This window comes from Macaca fascicularis, chromosome 8 (assembly GCF_037993035.2).
Source record: "Macaca fascicularis isolate 582-1 chromosome 8, T2T-MFA8v1.1".
Lineage (NCBI taxonomy): Eukaryota > Metazoa > Chordata > Mammalia > Primates > Cercopithecidae > Macaca > Macaca fascicularis.
The window spans coordinates 88,438,719-88,460,584 of NC_088382.1; the positions used below are offsets into that span (position 1 = coordinate 88,438,719).

At 37.1% G+C, this 21,866-nt stretch overlaps 1 protein-coding gene and 1 long non-coding RNA gene across 10 annotated transcripts in view; one reads left to right on the forward strand and one right to left on the reverse strand.

The window, feature by feature from the left end:
• Positions 1–9,391: 9,391 nt before the first annotated feature.
• Positions 9,392–11,219, reverse strand: LOC102132975 (uncharacterized). Its single transcript, XR_001492989.4, has 2 exons — positions 10,921–11,219; positions 9,392–9,829 (listed from the first exon to the last, which is right to left on the reverse strand). It is a non-coding gene; the product is annotated as an uncharacterized lncRNA (long non-coding RNA).
• A 5,017-nt stretch (positions 11,220–16,236) lies between these two features.
• The window catches only part of ZC2HC1A (zinc finger C2HC-type containing 1A), a 53,709-nt gene continuing 48,079 nt past the window's right edge, over positions 16,237–21,866 (forward strand). For 5 of the 9 annotated variants that reach the window (XR_012416468.1, XM_073999035.1, XM_005563590.4 and 2 more), the window contains exon 1: positions 16,290–16,365. Coding sequence is in view for 8 of the 9 variants with exons in the window: in XM_073999035.1 (XP_073855136.1) it covers positions 16,350–16,365 (16 nt within the window). In the remaining variant the exon portion in view is untranslated. Of the gene's footprint in view, positions 16,366–20,249; positions 20,373–21,866 lie in introns of all 9 variants that reach the window. The other 4 variants (XM_065519389.1, XM_065519391.1, XM_065519390.1 and 1 more) reach the window with 2 other exon arrangements.

Sequence of the window (21,866 nt, forward strand, 5' to 3'; positions counted from 1 at the left end):
TTTTGGATACCAAATTCTGCAAGCCTTAGTTAGAAATTTACTGACAAATCTTGAAAAAATGAGGAATTCTTGCCACAGTTGTTTTTGAACAGATCCTTTAGCTCAGCATTACACTACATATTGCACTACATACATAAGGAGAATTCTATTGGATATCTAGGTATGCCAGAAAAAAATTTAGGTTACATCTATTTTAATCTGTATTTTTATCATAAAATTTAATATTTACCTGTTTATTTGCTAAGAAAGTCAAAGTACTTTCATAGAACAGTGAAAATACTGTTTACAATGCCAAAGAATATTCACTTGTAACCTTAAATAATAACTCTTACATACTTTTATTTTGGAAACCAGTGTTTGTTCACTTAAAGTTGAATCTTATGTTATAAAAGGTCATTAACTTTGCCTACCAATCTTGTGATAAGTAAATCAGTGTCATTATCTGATACTTCTTATGGGAAGCCATGGGTGGCCTCTGAGGAGAAAAGTCTCCTTATTGCCTTCACGTCTTTATGCCCCAAGAGCATAACTGCTTAGTGGCATTCCACAGGTTGCTCAGGGAGATAACACTCCCTTGAAGCAGTGGGGTATAATCAAATATCTTGGCTCCTCTTGAAACCCACTCCCACCCTTTCAGTCCTGATAAGTTAAAGATCTTAAGTAGTTTAGTCACATGCCTTTGCTCAAGAAAATTCACAGAAACCACCACTGCTATACATCTTATTAAATGACTCACGAGTTCTCCTTCACTGATTAATCCTTTTCCTACTCCTTCCTCCCCATCCCATCTGCCCTAAGAACAAAGAGCTTGCAAACCAATAAAGTGGGTGGAGCTCGAGAGCTCTGGGCCTTCAGCAAGGCTCCAATGCTCTGGTGCCCTGGACCCACCTTTTAAATGCTTATTCTGTCTCTTTCTAATTCATTTGTGTCTGCCGGACTCAGGGTACTTGCTGGGTGGTGTGGGGCTGGTTTCCCAACTTGTGGCACCCAACGTGGGGCTCCCCACAACCTCTACAAATAATCCAGTGAAGAAACGCCAGAGCATGGAAAGTGGAGGACGACTGATGAAGGATGCCGGAGTACGTTTTCACTTCAGGCTCTATGGGTAAATAGAGCACTCGGAGAATTCCAGGTTAACCTCAGGAAAATATGGGTCAGGCTGAAAGTAAGTTTACTAATTACTTAAGCCTGGTGCAGCAGTTATCATGCCGTAGGGGGTTAATTGTGAGTACGCAAAATCTCACATCTTTGTTCAACCTCGTAGAAAAGTATTCTCCTTGGTTCCTGGAATATGGAACCATGAATGTAAAAGATTGGGACAAGGTCGGATCAGACTTAAAATGAGCACAAGAGGGCCATGATACTTCCTTCTCCGCTTGGTCTGTGTGGTCAGCAATTAAAACAGCACTGGGGCCCTTCCACACTGAGGAGTAGGAGGAGGAGTTTCAGAATGACATAGAAAAGTTTAATAATCAGGAGTCTGATGATCAGCAAAGTGAACCATCACAGTCTAGTTTTAAAAAGGGGGAGAAATAGGAAGGAATATATGCTAACCTCTAAAAACTTATGAAAGAAACAGTTCCACCTACTGCAGAAACAGTGCCACCTACTGCGCCTTTAGGGGAAGGTCTGGAATGGCTACCCGACTTCAGCCTCATGAATTTTTGGAACAGGAGCCTGAAACGTGGCTTGCCGTTCCCACTGTTGCATGCCCTGCCATTAACTATGGCGAAGGGAAGCTTCAGCTTTGCCCAACAGCCAGTTAAAGTGAGGGAATGATCCAGGCTTGTCCACCTGTTAATTATAGTAGAGGAATGTTGCGAGCTGGTCCAAATACAAATTATGGTGCAAGGACAATCTAGGCATCCATTCATCAGGCACAAGAAATGGGGGATGTGGAACTTGGCAGTTTCTGGTAATTATTTCTCCAGCTGAGGAGCCCAGAGAACATGCTCAAGCACACTGGGAGCCATTTCCTTTTAAAATATTAAAAGACTTGAAGCAAGCAATTGGACAATATGGGCCAAATTCTCCTTATGTTCATTCCTTGTTACAATCTGTGGCTTAAAACTGGTGTTTAATACCTATGGATTGGGAGTCATTAGCCTGATCCACCCTGTTCCCCTCTCAGTTTCTCCAATTTAAAACCTGGTGGATGGATGAAGCAACAAATCAGGCATGCAGAAATGTTCAAGCCCAACCTCCCATTAATATCACATCTGATCAATTGCTTGGAATCGGACAGGCATGGGGTACTCTAAATCAACAGATGGTAATAGGTGATGAGGCTGTTGTTCAGCTCAGAACTATATGCCTAAGAGCCTGGGAAAAAATGCATGACCCTGGTACTACTTATCCTTCTTTTAATTCAGTTTGACAGGGTCCAAGGGAGCCTTATCCAGATTTTATTGCCCATTTGCAAGACATGGCTCAAAAGGCTATTTTGGATTCTCATGCCAGGAAAGTGACCATTCAGCTGCTTGCTTACGAAAATGCGAATACAGAATGTCAGGCAGCAGTTAGACCTATTAAGAGAGATGCAGATCAAAATTACACTTATTGGGCCTACATTTCATTCCCACCACTGATTAGGTCTGTTACATGGTTAGACCCCCAGGTGGAAGTTTATGTTAATGACAGTGTCTGGATGCCTAGACCAACAGATAACCGAGGTCCTACTCATCCAGAGGAGGAATGAATGTTAATGAATATTTCCATTGGTTATCGCTTTCCTCCCATCTGCCTGCGGCTGGTAGCAGGATGTTTAAATTATGATAAACAAAGTTGGATAGTTTATGTCCCTGCACATAATGGATCAAAAGCCTCTATTCATGCAATCACTGGAAGAACATTTCAATCTTTGGACACTATTAAATACCTTGAGCACCGCTATGTTATGACACATTGCCAGATTAATAAATTTAAACTGAATAAGAAGCCCTGCTCTAGGCAGGCCACAAAATGGTCTGGAAAGCCAGAGGTGCCAACCTGAGAAGACTGTATTGTAAACAGTGCTGCTGTACTGCAGAATAATTCCTATGGCATCATCATTGATTGGGCTCCTAGGGGATGCTTTGCAGTAAATTGTACTGGACAGTGCGAAGATTGTAGAGGGACTCCTTTTGCAAACGACTACACAAATAATGCACCAAAATTTTACAGAAGAATTGAAACAAATTACCCTATTAAGTAGGAGGAGAACGGTATGGATCCTCCAAGCCCAAAAATGATTGATCCAATTATAAGTCCAGAACATCCAGAATTGTGGAAATTAATGATGGCTCAAACATCAATTTGGATTTGGAAAGGAGAATATAAAACAGAGATCCATAGTAAAAAACTTCGGTTTGTTGTAGTCATGACCCCTAATCAGACGGTCCCATTGTGGAGTTGTGTTAAACCTCCTCTTATGTTGGCAGTGGGAAAAATCAATATCCTACCTGACTCTCAAACCATATCAGGCATCAGCTGTCATCTTTTTACCTGCATTAATTCTGCCTTTAATAAAGATAATAACATTTTACTGGTTAAGGCCCGAAAAGGAGTTTGGATACCTGTTTCCCTCAATAGACGTTGGGAGGCCTCTCCCTCCATACATATTATCACTGAGGTACTAAAAGGAATACTTAATAGATCAAAGAGATTCATATTTACTTTAATAGCTGTGATCATGGCCCTTATAGCTGTCACAGCTACTGCTGCTGCTGCTGATGTTGCTTTGCACTCTTCTATTCAAACTGCGGGCTTTGTGGATAGTTGGCAGAAAAGTTCTAAGCTTTGGAATTCCCAAAGTCAAATAGATACAAATTTGGCAAATCAAATTAATGATCTCCATCAAACAGTAATTTGAATGGGAGATCGGATTGTGAGCTTGGAGCATAGAATTTGAATGCAATGTGATTGGAACACTTCTGATTTTTGTATTACTCCTAGGTCTTATAATGCCACTGAACACCATTGGGAGATGATTAGACATCACCTACAAGGAAAAGAAGATAATTTAACATTAGATATTGCTAAACTGATAAAACAAGTTTTTGAGGCATCTCAGGCTCATCTCACCCTGTTGCCTGGAGCTGATATTCTTGCTGTAGCTGCTGATGGCCTTTCTAATACCAATCCTTTAAAGTGGATTAAAACCATAGGTGGATCAACAATTGCAAATTTTATTTTGGTTTGTGTCTGTTTATGCTATTTTTAGTCTACAGATGTGGACAGTGCCTTGGGAGAGAAGCCAGAGACTGTGAACGAGTCATGATAGCAATGGTCGTTATTAATCAAAAAAATATTAATAAAGACAAAAAAGGGGGATATGTGGGAAAGAGAGTTTCTGGGGTGCCAGTTGAGTTGGTCTCCCCTGTGTGAGACACCCATGGGAAGCCATGAGTGGCCTCTGAGGAGAAAAGTCTCCTTATTGCCTGCACGTCTTTGTGCCCCAAGAGCATAACCGCTCAGTGGCATTCCACAGGTTGCTCAGGGAGATAACACTCCCCTGAAGCAGTGGGGTATAATCAAACATCTTGGCTCCTCCTGAAACCTGCTCCTACCCATTTCAGTCCTGATAAGTTAAAGATCTTAAGTAGTTTAGACACACGCCTTTGCTCAAGGAAATTCACAGAAACCACCACTGCTATACATCTTACCGAATGACGCATGAGTTCTCCTTAACTGATTAATCCTTTTCCTCATCCCTTCCTCCCTCTCCCATCTGCCCTGAGAACAAAGAGCTTGTAAACCAATAAATTGGGCAGAGCCTGAGAGCTCTGGGCCGTGAGCAAGCCTCTGACGCTCCGGTCCTCTGGACCCACTTTTTAAATGCTTATTCTGTCTCTTTCTAACTCCTCTGTCTCTGCCGGACTCAGGGTACACGCTGGGTGGTGTGGGGCTGGTTTCCCCAACAATTATCTTTATTCTATAATTTCCCATATACAAGTGGTTAATTAATTATCAGAAAGCACCAAAACACTTAGTTCTTCATAATCTTGCTTGTGGAAATATCTGTTACAAAAAAGGACCTTAACAATTCATTTCTAAAAAAGTAACACAAATAAGTTTTTCTTTGTCAAATACATTTCATCTATTACTGAAAATACCATAAATAGTTGGCTTTATTTTTCATTTTGTAAGGTTTCTTATTCTTACACATTAACAAACATACATTTTTGTTTCAAACAAACTTCTTTGCCAATTTTGCTATTATTCCTAGTATAATTGCCTTGCTTTTAATCATTCAAACTGGAAAATATGAAGTCATATTGCTTTTCTAATTTGTCTTCAATCCCAAGTCTCACCATAAAATGCTTTTTTATAAATAAGTTTTAGGGGAAATTTTCCTGAAGAATCAGAACACTTCCTAATCTGTGATAAACAGATCTTATAACTCATTAGTTCTTCTCAATTGAGACAATCTGAAATGCCAGAAAGTATGTAATCACAAGATAACAATTTGGATTTCTCACATAAGTGCTCAGTACAAACTTGTGGAATTAGTTTTCCATTCTTAAAACACATTTTTATTATTTTCTGAAAGTAACATTACTATGCCTGCTTTTTTACCTTTGTTAAGCCTATGATCAGTCCTTTGCTCAAAATGCCTGTCATCATCCTATGTAACCTTCAAGAACAAAATACAAATTCCATCTCCTACAGGAAACTATCCTAATTCTAAGCCATGTGGACTATTTTGCATATAACTCTTCTGCCTCTTTTGACCTGAATTTTCATTCTGGCATTATATGTGTTGGTTGCATGAACATGTATTTTTAAATCACTTTTATATCTTATTACCTCATTTAGATTATAAACTACTGTAGGACTTCCATCTTCAATGCCTGGTTTTACTCATTAATCCATCCCTGGTAAAGCAGCCCATAATAACCTCTTTAATTAGTATATTTAGTACTCATTTTCTGTAGTCTTCATTTGGCCCTTAATTATATTCAATATGCTATTTATTTATTATATATTTTTACCATATTCTTCATACATTCTTGCTCAATTAACTACATTTTAAATTCCCTGGGAGGAAAAGATTTTATTCTTACAATTCCTGAACAGAACTTTGTAATAATTTGTATATAAAAATGCACAAAAATACAGCTTGAAGGGCTAAGGGTCAGAAGGTAGAAGATTTGAGTTCCAGTCCTTGGTTTAGCAAACCAACCAGTCATTGTTGAATAGTCTTTTAATAAACCTTTCTGAGTCTTTCCAGAGTAAATTTGTTGTAGGAGAAGATTGTTAAAATTTTTAAGTATTTATTGTTTTTTGGAAACTAAGCAATGAGTTTGTCTCTACCTGCAGGGTCCAAATTTTTATTATACTAAGAGATAAAGTAGCTACTTCTGAAAATAGGATGGGAACAAAGGAGACATTCAACTAGAAACAGCCAGTAGGGTATTTGAATAAGGACACAGGTCATATTAAGGTTGCACATTCTTTCAGAGAATATTCTTGTTTGTACTTTGTGGTTTCCAGGAATTGGTTGCCTACCTACCTTGGTAAGCATTGCAAGCACAGGGTAAGCATTCAGAACTCTTCAGAGAAATGGAGCCAACAGGACAGGTATATATAGAAGGAAAGAATGGGAAATTTATTTTAAGGAATTGGTTGGCTCATATGACTGTGGAGGCTTGTCAAGTCCAAAATCTATAGGGTAACACATCAGGCTAGAGAACCAGGGAAGCATTGCAGTTTGAGCCTAAAGGCAATCTGCTGATAGAACTTCTTTGTGCCCAGACGGAGGTCAGTCTTTATTTTATTAAGGCCTTGAACTGATTGGATGAAGCCCATTTATATTATGGAGAGTAATCTGCTTTATTCAAAGTCTACCAATTTAAATGTCAATCTTATCCTAAAACACCTCCGCAGAAACATCCTGAATAATGTTTGACCAAATCTCTGGTTACATGACCATGCCATGTCAACAGATAAAATTATCCATCATGTATTGATTTTGTCATTGAGGGAAACAAAGTATAACTCAAATGCCTTGCTTTTACTTCAGTTTAAGGACAATTTATCAGCTATCATTTGAAACTCAAGAGAGCTTAAATCCACGGTCTTCCCTTTTGTCATTCTCCACAGACTCAGTGTCAACTAGAAAAAGCAGTTATGCTATGACAAATGGGATCTCAAGTCAGAATATTTATTTTCATTATCCAACCCTGCCACTTACTAACTGTAGCTTTGAAAAAGTCACTTGTTCTTAAGGTAAAACCAAGTAATCAATTATATTTGTAATTAGCATATATTTATAGGGTGAATTCTCATATGGTTTTTTCTATTAAAAGGCAGCTGCAGAAACCACAGGATCTGATTGATCTGATTGTTTTAAGAGCCATAAGGTTTTTAAAACCATGAAGAAGTGCCAAGATATTCATTTAAGTGATAATGAAGAGTTTTTCTTCTTCATCTTTAGTATAAATCCTCTGATGTCATCGTTAATCTTACATAATATTTATTTGTAAATCTTAGTTTCTGCAACATAAAAATGGAAAGAATAACACCTACTTCACAAGTAGGTTATCACATGAGTCTATATGGGAAATGGTGTGCATAATAACATATTAACCATAACCCTTAGGAGCTAAATAAATCCTCTCTGCTTTCCTAAATTAACTGTTTTGAAGACCATACCGATTCACTCATATTTATCCAGTCATTTAGCAAATATTTATTGAATATCATTGACTGAAGTCTTAAAAACTAAGCTTTTAAAAACACTAATGTTTTATGAAAATGCAGAGATTTACTGTCAAAGGTACTGAATAGATAATTGATAATCTGTTTATTTACTATCAGTTCTTTGAAATCTCCAGGGGTAAAATGCAGTCTGTTTACATATCACCATCAGTATTTTACATTTTTGGTTTCAAGAATGTAATTCAGGAGATCAGTGAAAGTCAGGGTAAATTTTTTCATCTCAGATCAAAATTATAGCTGGGCATGGGATTGAACAGCATTTAATACTAGCAGTAGGCCATTAAATTGGCACTATTATCCATTTGTAAAGGAGTCTTAGGTCAGTTTCCTTAGAAGCTGAGGGGATTCTTGTGGAAGTTATTTATTGAAAAATAGCTCCCTTTGAATGAGGAAAGCAAGTTACGGCCTGAGGGCAGGAGAAGAAAGGTAAGCAAGAATGTAGTCTTACGTGAAGACCAACTTCAGGCTAGCCTGAATCAATGGAGCCTGCCTGTTAGTAATTGGCTGTGAGTTTTCCCTCAGAGAGGAGGGTCTTAACCTCTCAGATATGGCAGTACCCTTTATGAGAAGGGCAATTCTATGGAGAAGTAGTAGTTATAGATCATCAGCCAACATTCTCAATAGTAGGGGTGAACATCCCTTCCAGAACAGGAGAGTTTGGAAAGGCAACAACAACCTTCACTTCTGAATGGCCATTAATATTCATAATAACAACAAAGGCACTGCAAAGGTTTAAGAGCTCTCTCACTTTTAAAGAAATTTCAAAGAAGTTTCCAAGAAAAACTGACTGATAACCACTATCGTCTTTTATAACATTCAAATTGTTTGAAAATTAGTGTTCCTGTAAATTATATTTAAATTCATTTTATATAAATAAATTCATATAAACAATTTGCATATAACTTAAGGAATGCTAATGTTTTTAGATAATATTTTGTACCTAGAATTTATTTTCTTATGAAAGCATAAACTTCATTTTGTTTTGAAAACAGAGTCAGAGGAGATTCTTATTTCTGTTTTGTTGATTATCTATTGGCTGCCAAGAAACGTAAGTGTACATAGGCTTAAAAAGCTCTGCCTCTTAGAAACATCAAGCAGACAATTGTTAGATTCATGTGATAAAATTAGATAGACAACATGCCAGGTGCATACTTTTGATATACAATCTAAGTAAGAAATCAATACATAAATGAATAAAATGGTATATTTTCAATATAAAAAATGTATGCAAGCAACTTTTCTAGAATGTTATGTTTGCAAACATGGCATTTGTATAAATAGCTAATAACGCATAACTTTAATTACATGTGTATCTACCATAAAAACTTGAGCTTTTTCTTAAAGTAAAACCAAGTAACCAATTATATTATAAATTAGCATATGTTTATAGGGTGAATTATCATATCACTCTTTCCATTAAAAGGCAGCTGCAGAAACCAAAGAATCTGGTTGTTTTATCAATACGGTTCTTTAAGAAGAACCATAAGGATTTTAAAATCATGAATAAGTGTCAAAATATGTAGGTGATTGATAATAGGATAATTTTTCTTTGTCTTTAGTATAAATACCCTGACATCACCATCATTATATAATATTTGTGATATTTTATAGCATTTTTAAAGCAAGTTTTCAAGGCCCTAGGAAGCTGCTATGATTAATAATGAAGTAAGCGGGAAACGACTTTTGATAGTTTTCTCTTTTTTTGTTGTTTATTTTCCTCCAAAAGGAAAGGTGCATCTGAAAACACTTGGCTGTCCTGGAGACAACAGGCAAAATTGGACAAAGCTGAAGTGCACAATTTCTCAAAACAACTCTGGGTATTGATACCTATGCAAATTTTTAGAGTTACCCAGCAACATAAAAGAAACTAGGGAAAACAGTTTTTGTTGTCTTCTTACCTCTGTATCTAAATCTCTGATTTATAAGGGTTAAGTTTGGCTATAAATGTAGAACAATCCCCCTTACCTTTTCTTTTCACTCAAAAAAATTGCTTAAGATAAAATTATTTCTATTTCTTGTATAAATTTAGAGATTGATGGTCCAGATGCAAGAGATCCATGCTTCTTCAGTCTTTTACCTCTTCTATGAATGGACTCTATTCCCAAAGTCACCTTATGGTCCAAGATGGCTATTCCAGCCTCAGGTGTTGTGCCCAAACGCCAGAAAACAGAGGAGAACAAAAAGAAGGAGAATGGCTCATCTTCTCTTTTTTTTAAAGACGCTTAAAAATTATGCACATGGAAGTTATGAATTCTTTGTCACCTGGACTACTTAGCTGCAAGAAAGGCTGGGAACTATAGTTTTTATTCCACAGCCATATGCTCAGCTTTATATCAATAATACTATTCTGAGAACAACAGAACAGCTAGTGGCCTCTGCAGGTCCTCCCATCTCTATTCTGGGTTCACTAACATTCAGGCCTCCAATGGACTCATGCTGTGTTCCGGTCATGTAAATCAGAACCCTTCTCCCACATCAGTCTATCTGTATCCCTTTCTCCAGGCCTAATGCCAATCTTTTCCTGCAGTGTCAGACACACCACAAAGCTAGTTATAAGGTAAATGTGTTTCAAATTAAGATACGAATGCCCAAATATGTAGAATCATCCAAGAGGGAATTTCGTCTTTAAAACTAGAAATACATTTTTATCTTTTGTCTATCCATTCCCCACCCAAACTGGTTGTTTTTTTAGAGGGAGTACAATTAATAAAATAGCATTACTACAAATTATCTAGACATCAACCACATTTCCTTGTCAATACCAACCCTCTTTTTTCCACCATCATTAATCACATATACCTATCTTTGGTGGATTCAGCAATACAAAGAATAACAAAACTTGTCACTGGAATGTATCATAAATATTTCAAATGCAGAATTCATTGCTTGTCAGTGGTTCTTATTGATTAAACAGAAAATAGAAGAAAAAAGCTAAAATTTTATATTTTTTTTCTGATATTAAACTATACTTTCATTCTTGGTATGGACCTTATTTAATAATAATTTGGTTGAATATGGTTTGCTAACATCTCTTTTATAACTTTTGTATGTATAATGTTAGAAGAGACAATCCTATAATTTTTCATATATTGCTTTTATATTGCTTGTAGTCAAAATTATGCCAATGTTAAATTAATTATAAGCTTTCCCTCTTTTTAAATTTTATTGAAAACCTGGACACAATAGAAATTATCTTTGTCTTAAAGTTTTAAAACTCACCTGTAAATCTTTCTCCACCTGGGGCATTAAAGTGAAGAGATGTCTTTACCATTTTGATTTATTAACAATTTTCATTCTACTCAAGTTTCTTGTCACAATTTTAAATTTTATCCAGAATGATATCCATTTCCTCTGAGTTTTTACATTTATAGAAACAAAGCTGCTCATAATATCCTTGTATTTGTAATTCTGTGATGTCTATATTCACTTTTTCTGTTTAGAGATAGTTTTGGAAAAATGGACTCATGTGATTCCTAACACATATAATATACAAAGGTGATTCCTGATGGGTTGAAAACCTAATTAAGAAAGATAAAAAGGATAACATTAATACAAAAACATGTGAGCAAATACCCTCAATAATCTACAAGTGAAGAAAACTTTAATAAAACAATGCACAATTCATAAAGAAATATATTGACAGATTTTATAGAATTAATGTTATTGGCTTCTGTTCAGGAAAAGGTATCATAGGCAAAATTATCAAGTATTTGGCAAACTGGAAAAAGATTTTTTAAATAATAGAAATTAGCAGGGGTCAACATCTAGCATACACAAGGAATTTACATATCCATAAGAAAAAGATGAGAATTTCAATGTACAAATGAATAAAAACAGGCAATTCATTGAAAGTCAAATCTGAATTAGCAAGTATATGAAGAAAAGGCCAACTCTTGATTCAACAATTAGAGCTAAGACAGCTATTACTGAGCCATAGAAATATGGGCCCTGTACATTGCTGATGGGAGTGTACACTGGTATAACTATTGTAGAGAGAAATCTAGGTGTACTTAGTGGAAGTGAATATGATCCAGTAATCTATTCCAGGGATGCATCCCAGAGAAACTTGAGCCCAGGTTCATAAGGGGACAAGCACAAAGATGTTCATTGTAGCAGCAGGTTAGAACCAGCTCAGTGCCCATCACTACAGAAATGAGTAAGTAAAATGTGGTGGCATATGCATACAGTAAAATATTATTATCTGACATCCAGAAGCAATAAACTTGTATTTCATAGAATGGCATGGGTGAATCTCTGAATGAATGATAAAAAACATTAAATTTAAAAATTAAATAAAATAATTAAAATTAAAATTTTAAAATGACAAACAGAATGAAAGCCATAGAATAATGCCATTTATGTAAATTAAAAACAGATGCATATATAAAACAGCACCATATGTGTTTCAAAGAATCACCCATATCCAAAGACATATGTATATAATGGAATTGTACCTATATTGAGGAGGCTAGTAAATTGAGTGAAAATGGGGGATGAATGACAAATTAATAAAAGGAAAATAAAAGATACCTTGGCATGGATAGTTGAAGTATGTGCTGTGTGTTAGCAAGTATCATTAACTCAACACCCTGCCCCTAAGATTAAAAAGATATAAATTATATAGCCATAATGCTTGTGTTCTATAAAGAGGAACAAATGTTACACATGCACCAAAATATATACAAATATTCTCCTTGATTCTTTAGATTGTCCCAAAACATTCCAGGCTTGCATCATTTTCTTAAGGAGGATTATGCCATTGTCCCCGCATCCTCAGTGATCTCTCTGATACTCTTCGACACAATTTAAGTTCTACATCTATAGAACCTTTAAACTTGTTCCATTCATGTAAATGACTTGTGAAACCCATTGCTTTTATAAGCTGTACCACAACATCTAAAACGTAATACTCTTCACCACTCTATTGCCCTGTATTATGCCTTGCTCAGGGTTTCCTTTACTAGATGTTAACTTTCTAGAGATCAGAGAGATTTCTTTGAAGCTTTCTGTTGTGCCTAGAGCAGTGTTGGACTCAAGGTTGGAAGATCTCAATTTCTTATTGGTCAGAATGTTATTTTCAGTTAAAAAGATCACATGGCAGGTAAAAAAATATGTACAGACAAATACTTAAAAACCTAAGAGAAGAAGCTGGGCTTCATTAATTTTAGTAACTGGCTAGTGATACAATAGACTTGAAGCACAGAAGGTACTCAACAAATATTTGTTGAAAGAATGCATCAGAAAAATGGACTAGTCTAGAGAGGACCTCAATAAACATTTTGGTTAATAGATTTTTAGTTAAGATTTGAAATTGTGATGCAAAGGGATGGATAGGCAAGATCATAGCTGAAAGTTGAAAAAAACTGATCTTTTTGCAGCTGAAAATTAGTTTTGAAAGTAGAGAAGCATAGAGCTAGAATTGCTATCACACTATGAATGGAATAGCCCTTCAATCAATATAGTAGGTAAAGTTTGCTTTAAGTTCCTCAATTTTTTAAAGCCCCCCTTTCTTTTCTTGATGTTTCCTGTCTAGGACATTTTTCCTTCAATAAATCTTCACCTGTGACAGCCTACCTATATGCTTTCTGATTATTCCAGGCCATGAGAAACTATCACTATTTTCCCCCTGAACACTTAGAAAATTTTATTTTTACTTCAAATAAAACTAGCAAGAGCCAACTCAAGGAGTATGCTTCCTCAATCTAGAATACTTTTAAGGGAAACATTTTCTTATGTTTTTTTGACACAAATTATAATTTTCTTATTGTTACAAAATGTATGAATTATTTTTATAAGCTAAACTGTGGTAGATCATTCCTCTGCTGGTCATGGAAGGAAGAAATGTCCTACATAGTGGAGGTGATAAACTGAGTTCTCACTGAGACTCAGAATCTCATTTAGTTGTGCTCTGCAAATGATCTGAATGAGAACCAATGGCTTTCTCTGAAAGGGGACTTGAACTTCGTGTGGGATTCAAGAGATTGGAGCTTTGAAACAAGAAGCTATATGCAGCTTGCTCAGCTTTTTGGAACATACAGAATAGATGTGGATCTGCTCAAGGGAATGGTGGTTGAAGGCAATATAATGCAAAGTGGAAAGAATCGAGGATATGATGTAATAAAACACCGATATAATATCTATTTCAATTAAGTACTAGTTTTGTGATCTTGACCAAGTCAGAAACATCTCTGAAACTTTGTTTTCCTTTTTGTATGATAAAGAGGTTGGAAGATCTCAAATTCTTATTGATCTATGAATGTTATTTTCAGTTAACAAGATCACATGGCGGGTAAAAAAAAATTATGTACAGATAAGAGCTTAAAAACATGAGAAGAAGCTGAGTTTCATTCATTTTAGTAACTGGCTAGTGATAAAATGGACTTGAAGCATAGAAGGTACTCAACAAACATTTGTTGAATGAATGCATCCTGAAAAATGGACTAGACTGCAGAAGTAATGTCATGATACAGTGCTAAGACAAAAGAGACCCTCAGGCTAGGTATGTAGGCGGCAGAGGAAAGAACTTACTGAAGGCAGATAGGAAGAAGTCCTCTTTACTCAGGGGTCAGAATCAGGGAAAAGCTGCAGGAGCCAGGGTAGCTGTAGCATAAAAGTTCTGAAGAGACCAATACCTGTAGGGAAGACTAGCAATCATATTTTAGAGAATTAAGGTTCGCTATAGAAATGCCTACTCAAATATATGTTAAACAACATGTCTGAACACTTGGGTTTACACTTGAGGCAGCTATAATAAAAGGCAAGGCAAGAAAGGGGAGTGAGGAGCCCAATTAAATCACCATAGGCTTTAGAATTTAACAGACAAGGGTGTAACCAAGCTCCACCACTCACTAATGATACAAATATTGACAAAATATTAATTGTTCTGAGACATCTAGAAAATGAAAATTTTAATTCTGACAAATGAAGATTGTAGTATCTACTTTGTAGATTTCTTTTGAAGATTCGTGAACATATGACAAGGGCCTAAAACATGCCTCAAGTGATTTATTCTTTATTGCTATTTTTATTATTTTTATTGTTACTATAGATTTTATGCCGAATAAGGTAACAGCCAACTCAATATTCGTCTTGCCTTCAGTGAAAGAACGTGTAATTTGTAACAATGGCTTCTTTTTGTATTTTCTTCTGTGTGCTTTTTTTCTCCTTAATGCTCTTTTAAAAGGCCTTTCCTCCCCACCAAAAATTCTACCTTTGCCTTAGTAGCACTGAGGAGGAAAAGGGACCTATGCGCAGCACTCAGTCTAGAGTAGCTTATTGCCTGCAAGGCTATGGGTTGGCCAAGTAGTCCCAGGATCTCAGAGGAACAGAAGAAGCGGGGGAACCGAGGAAGGGCAGACGGAGTCATTGAGGCATGGATGAAGTGGTCTTTACATGGCTCCACCCAAGAGATGGACTCTACCACATTCAAATGCACTTGGAGCACCTTCTCAGTAAGAGATGATGCCCCCTCAACAGTTTGTTTCCTTGTTTAAACAACACCTTCATGTGAGTGGAGAGTAGGAGGAATCCTGCTTCCTGAAGGTAACTGATTTCATAGTAGGTAAAGTTAGATATGAAGTTAAACTCTTCAATTAAACAGATTAACAATAAAATTAATCCGAGGTTTGTTATGGACAACACATTAATACTGGTAACTTGCCAGTAGATACGGTATAGTCAACAAACAATACAGCTTGTTTACGATTGCTAAATCTAATTTTCAAAGAAATGTCGTTCTGGTAATTGTAAGCAAAACAATTAAAATTGTCTCAGTTTTTAAGTTACTTTAATCTTCAGGAGGTTTTTGAACTCTGTTAGAGACGGGCGAGCCTCATTCTGTCAGGTTGTAACTTAATTCCTCAACTCAAACTTCCCAGATCAAACATTATCAGGCCAGGCGACTGTTTTGGTTCAAGGATGATAAAGTACAGGGACAGGGTAGGCCAAGAGTAGAAGACGGAGGGAGAACTGGGTTTCACTTCTAATTTTTGGACCAAGCTTTCGTGGTGAGGAAATTGTTTTCAAGGGCTTAGAACAATCGCAGTTCCACAATCGCCGATAGAAAAAGTATGATTTCTCTAGAAAAAAAAAAGTGTCTTAACCTATGAAGCTGTGTGTGAAGATCAATTCTAGGGGATACGCTGAAGTCAAGTCATGCGACCAAAGAGCAGAAAACAGAGAGTGCTGCATGCAAGCGTGCTAGGCGTTTGTTTGGTTTGCTTGCCTGCTTAAAGTATCTGCTGGGAGGGATGGCGGCTAGAAGTCAGAGGCATTGACTTGATTTGAGGAACTGGTGAAGCAGAGTCCAGGAGGTGCTGAGGTACTCTAAATAGGAGGATAAGGTATGAGGGAAAACAAGGCTGGAGTCAAACAAAGGCGCCGTTGCGTCGCAGAATGCAACCTGAAGCGGCTCGCGGCTCCCTGGAGGGTAACCGGGGGAGACACAGCCGGGTGGCAGCCAGGCGGAGACCGCAGGAGCCTAGCCTCCGCCGAGGCCCCGCCCCCACGGATCCCCGCCCCCGCAGCTGCGGAACCAATGGGAGCCCGGAATGTTAGCGGGTGGGAGGTGCGGCTGGGTTGCTACAGCCAGAACTGGGCGGCGGCGGGCGCTGCGGGAGGAGTCTCGCTGAGCTCGGGGCGGTGGCGCAATGGAGGGACTGGAAGGTGAGGCGATGAAGGGATGCGGGCAGGACGGCTAGAGCGGGCCTGGAACAGCTGGGGACCCTGGGCACCAGTAGCAGGAAGGCGAGGGCAGGTTCGGAGCGGCGGACCTCACCGCGTCGCCGCCGCGTCTCCGGGGGCCGGGGCCATAGGGAGCCGGACAGTCCCCGATGCGGTGGAGCGAACGCTCCCGGGCTGCCCCGCCTTAGACGGTCTTCAACTGGGCTTGCCAGCCCGGAGCCAGATCCTGCCTCTGGCAAGATGCCTGCACGTCTCTTCCTACTATTTTCTGATCTTGCTTGACTCCTGAGTGCCCTTTTAGTGATCCCAGTCTCTGGCCAGATTTTGTTTTCCTTGCACTGGCCTCTCTCCATTATTGTCCACGGCCTTAACACCACCAGGCCAGTTTGTGCTGGAGTCCCGGGGTGTGTCTCCAGCCTCGAGCTCCTGACATTCCTTGGCTAGTTTCCCTAGGTAACCGCTTTTTTACATTTCGACAGCATCTTCTGTCGGAGGGATGTCAGAGCATCTCCTAAGGAAGTGTCACTGGCCAGCTTTAGAGCCGGTACAATCGATTATCAGGAGGATTTGATGGCTTATTCACGGCCGCTGAGTGAGGAAGAGCCTGTAATTGATTCCTTATCTTTGGGTTTATCTTTGTACTGTAACCATGACTCCAGATTTTGCTTTGTTCCCAGTTCTTTCACTTTTTCTCTATTCTGTTTTTACTCATTTTATCCTGTGTAATGAAAGCATTCACCTAAAAACAAAGGAAGGAAAAAAACACGGTAACTAGCATTGGCAACAACAATTTCAAGATTTTTTTATTTGTTTTGATGAAGAACAAACCTTCAGAATTGAAAGATCCTCTTGTCTTGATTTAGCTCCTTTCCCCCTGTCTCCTAGTTTACACGGATTCAGCTGGAATTAAGAATTAGCAGAAGCTTTGAGTCTTGTGTATTGTTGCATGCTAGGGAGTAAAATATTGTACATTGTGTGATGAAGTGAAAAGTGGTAACCGGTAACTTTTTCAGTCACCTAAGTTCACCAAAAAACAGATGTAATAACGTGAGTAGCAGTTTATTTCGTGCTTTTGCTCTGATAAATAAATAATTCCGATAATTTTTCATTTGTGGGCAGCTGCAGTGTGCTATGGCCAAATGAAGGTCTTGTTTTTTGCTTAGGTGTTTTTGGAAGATAATTCAAGTGTCCATGAAATAAGGAATTGTAATGATAGTGCAGTATATTTTTTACTTTCAAGATACTTTTGTATCTTGGTGGGATTAAAGCACAGTGGGTAGGAGTATGGGTTCTGGAATTCTCATGAGATTATCATACACAATATGATAAGGTTTTATTACATATTATCTATAAAGTGTTTTTTAACAGTTTGCAGATTTTTATTATTTTATTCAACATTTGTTATTAAGGCAAAGATCATCATCTGATTTTTCACTTACGTATCCTAGGCACCTAAAACAATGCCTGACACAAAGTGGGTACTCAATAAATATTTGTTGTTAAATAAATGTCTATTACGGGCATCTTTTTAGGTTCTAGGATGCAGCAAAGAATAAAAATGATAAAGATTTACTCTCATCGAACCTACATTTTAGTGGACCTTACATTTTAACAGTGCTAAGATATTACTATTGAAACCTTACTATGAATGTTTTTAAAATGTAATGGAAACCTATTATGATACTCAGTTGGATAGGTGGACAAATAGGATTCTGTATTTATAGGCATGTTTTATGGACCCAGCTTATGATGTTACAGGGCCCAGCTTATAATGTTAATAGTGCTTGCTCTTTACTGTTACATTTTTTTTTTTAAGAAAATAAGATTCTATCATTAACTATAATGTGTTTAATTGTGATAAATCGGGTTGAAATATGTGAAGTTGCCCTAAATTATGTAGGGCAAAACAGTTGAATTCTGGTAATTTCAAGTGGTTCAATTTAATAAAGGTTCTGAGAATTTTCTGTTGAAGTTAGGATGGTGCCTTTCTCCTCTTTCTCCTTCTCCCTCTCCCTCCCCTAAGAGATCACACTTTGCAAATATCAAACTCTGAGTCTTAAGTTTACCGTTCATTAATTCATTCATCCATTCTTTCATTCTAGAAACATTGATACAGTGATAGATAAAGTAGTTTCTTTCCTCTATTGGAAGTTAAAGTCTAGTACTTTGAAGGTGTCTAATAAATATTACATTGCAGTATCCAGTAAGAAATATTCAAAAGTTTGCTTAATGTGTCAGAGTAATTGAGTAAGTATTGTACTCTGGCATTAGACATATGTTTCTAGTTGAAACCAGTTACCAGACATTGATCTTGGCTATAAAACCAGAAAATATATGGACTCTTGAAAATTTCTATTAAAGATAATCTCACTCTTTCTTATAACTTTTATGTTATTTGCATGTAATCATATACCATTTGTTTTACTTTTGGTCTTCTGGGTCTTTATGCTTCTTGAATAGTCAATAGATGAGGTATTAGGCTCAAGCCCTATACTTTGAAACCAAATACAAGTTATCTATGTTTTTGTAGAATCAATATCTGAGCACTTCTACTTTCTGTGGGTAATTATAGCAAAGCCTTTTCATTCAATAAAATTTGTGCCCTACAAAATCTATCTAAGGATAATAGAAGTAGTTCTAGACTTGGGAGAGTTCTAATCTCTTACAAGCTTTTTTTTTTTTTTTTTTTTTTTTTTTTTGGTCGTCAAATGAAGAGATGGTAAAATCTAAGCAGATTTTATCCTTGTATACAGTATTGTCATTCCCTTCATATCCCTAATAAATGGTTATAAAAGTTGTGGCAGAGATCCAGGCTGTCCGTTCCTTTTTCAGATTGTTGAAATTATTAGATCTTAGTATTGCCCTCTAAAACTTGATTAGAAGACTGACTGCTCTTCAGTGTAGCCCTTGGTTTAAAGACAGTCATGTCTCATCAAAATTTCTGTTTTGTTTTATTTTTTCGTAGTATAAATGTATACTAGTTTACTGAATAATTTATCTTTATTCATTTATCTAGCATTTATTGCTTTTTGGTACTGAGTTGGATGCCAGATATTTTAATAGACAGTGTATTGGAGAGGACTGTGTTTGAGTCCTTGCTTTGTTTCTTTTTAGCTCTATAATTTGGTCAGTTTACTTAATCTGAACCCTTATTTTCCCTGCTATGAAAAAAATGAAGCTATTAAATATGTAACTACCTAAATTATATTAAGTATTAAATAATGTAATATATGTAAAACATTTAGCTAAGTGCCTAGTGCATAGGAGTCCCTCTCAGTGTGTGTTTGTTAGATGGAGAAAATCACAAAAAGCATGTTAGCAGGTCCAGTATAGGTAAAACATAGCATGCTTGGGAGGAGAGAAGGAAATACTGAAGCCAAGAGAGAAAGGAATTTAAAGGTGAAAGGGATTCATCAGCAGTGGCTCAGACTATCGAAAGGCCCAGTAGGATGGGGATTCAAAAGAGGGCTTCAGATTTGACCATTAGTAAATTAATAGTAATCAGTTACCTTCCTTTTTAATGTCATTATTATCTCCTTATTAAACAAACTTTCCCTGATTATCCATACTTCTCCAAGACAGCGTTGTGACCATCTTTTCTCCCCTTACTTCGTTCTTCCTTCATTGTGGTTATCACCATGTAACATTTTATATATGAGTTTTTATTTGTTTTTTCCCTATTAGATGAGTGAAAGCTCTATAAGATCAGAGTCTTTGTTTTTTTTTTTTTTTTAAATCATCTTTATACCCCTACCTCCTAGAACAGTTTCTGCCTCATGCTAGGTGCTCAACAAATACTTATTGAATCAAGGAATGGATGTATTTCTTTCTTTGTATCTTTCTTTCATTCTTTTTTTTTTTTTGAGATGGAGTTTTGCTCTTGTTGCCCAGGCTGGAGTGCAATGGCACGATCTTGGCTCACCACAACCTCTGCCTCCCGGATTCAAGCGATTCTTCTGCCTCAGCCTCTGGAGTAGCTGGGATTACAGGCATGTGTCACCACACCCAGTTAATTTTGTATTTTTAGTAGAGACGGGGTTTCTCCATGTTGGTCAGGCTGGTTTCGAACTCCCGACCTCAGGTGATCCGCCCGCCTTGGCCTCCCAAAGGGCTGGGATTACAGGTGTGAGCCACCGTGCCTGGCACAATGGTTGTATTTCAATACAGTGCTTGGTCTGATAATGTCTCCCTGCAATTTAGACAGCAAGTGAATGAGAGGTAGGGAAAGACTAAGCAGAAAATGTAAGTTAGTGTTTCAAAAAATGTGCTCCTCAGGACACTGGTGGAGGACATTGGTCTTGGGAGTACAAAGGATTTCTGATAAAATAAATTTGGGGAAATAACAACATATTGTCTCTTTAAGACTAAGGGAGTTCTGCTCTAAGAGAACCCATTTAACTTAGTTTAATCTACCATTTTCCAAACATTTGGCCGTGAAGCAAGGGATTTGAGGATAATTCCTAGTATAAATCATGGGTCATGTTCAGACTGGGTAGGAAGGGACACGCAGCCAGGAATGAGCTTATTAAGAAAAGCAAGTCACTTTGAGATCAAGATAGTAACTTAGAGAAAGGTAGGAAGTAGAATTCTATGGTTAAAGAGGAAACTTGAGTGTTTTAAAGTCCAGAGTTGGTTGTTTAGGCAGTAGTTTTGCCAAACTAGAGTGCAGGTGACTAAAATGCTGTGAAGGATGAAGGTTGTGTGTTGAGTTGGGTAGGCATTGACTAGGTTAAGACAAAAACTCTTCTAGGATGAGCTGAAAAGGGTAAATCTTGTGAGACACTGGAGAATATTGATTTGAAAGTAATTCGATTTTAGAAAGGATACTGGGAAGAAAGTGGTATAACATATTTTGTGCTTCAAAGGAAAGGTTTGTTGAGCATTAAAGGAATCAAATGAACGATGATAAAATATAAGACTTACCAGCAGTAAGGAGATAGACATGCCACAAGGGAGGCCAGAAATGTTCTTAATTTCCAAAATTTCTTTGAAAATGTTCTCTCACAGTTCTTAAATGTATGCATTTTAAAATGTCACAACTATTTTAAATAAAATAATTATTTCTCATCACTTACAGTGTTAGATAAAGATACCATTTCAAGTCTTATCATCATGCAGGTTTTGAAGTTGCAAAATATAAGCAACTCATAATTGCAAAATAGAAGCAACTCATAACGGAATCAACAGTGTGTGCCAAATAAATTTTGCATGGAGAGATTGGCTTTTTAAGAGTTCAGGAATATTAAAGTACTTTTTTGACTTGGTTCTATCCATCACCTTGAGTGCTTATTTCAACAGTATTTGCTCTCTGGTACAATATTCACCCCTCTGAATATCATCTTTCTCTTGTATTTTTGTAAGCTGCAAAATTTGCTAGTTTTTGCCACTTAGGAAAGGTTAGTGGAATTTGCCTGCATGTCTTGGAAAGTAGTAGTTTTTATTTCTGTAGGTTATGAAGCATTTTATATGTAATAGTTGATCCT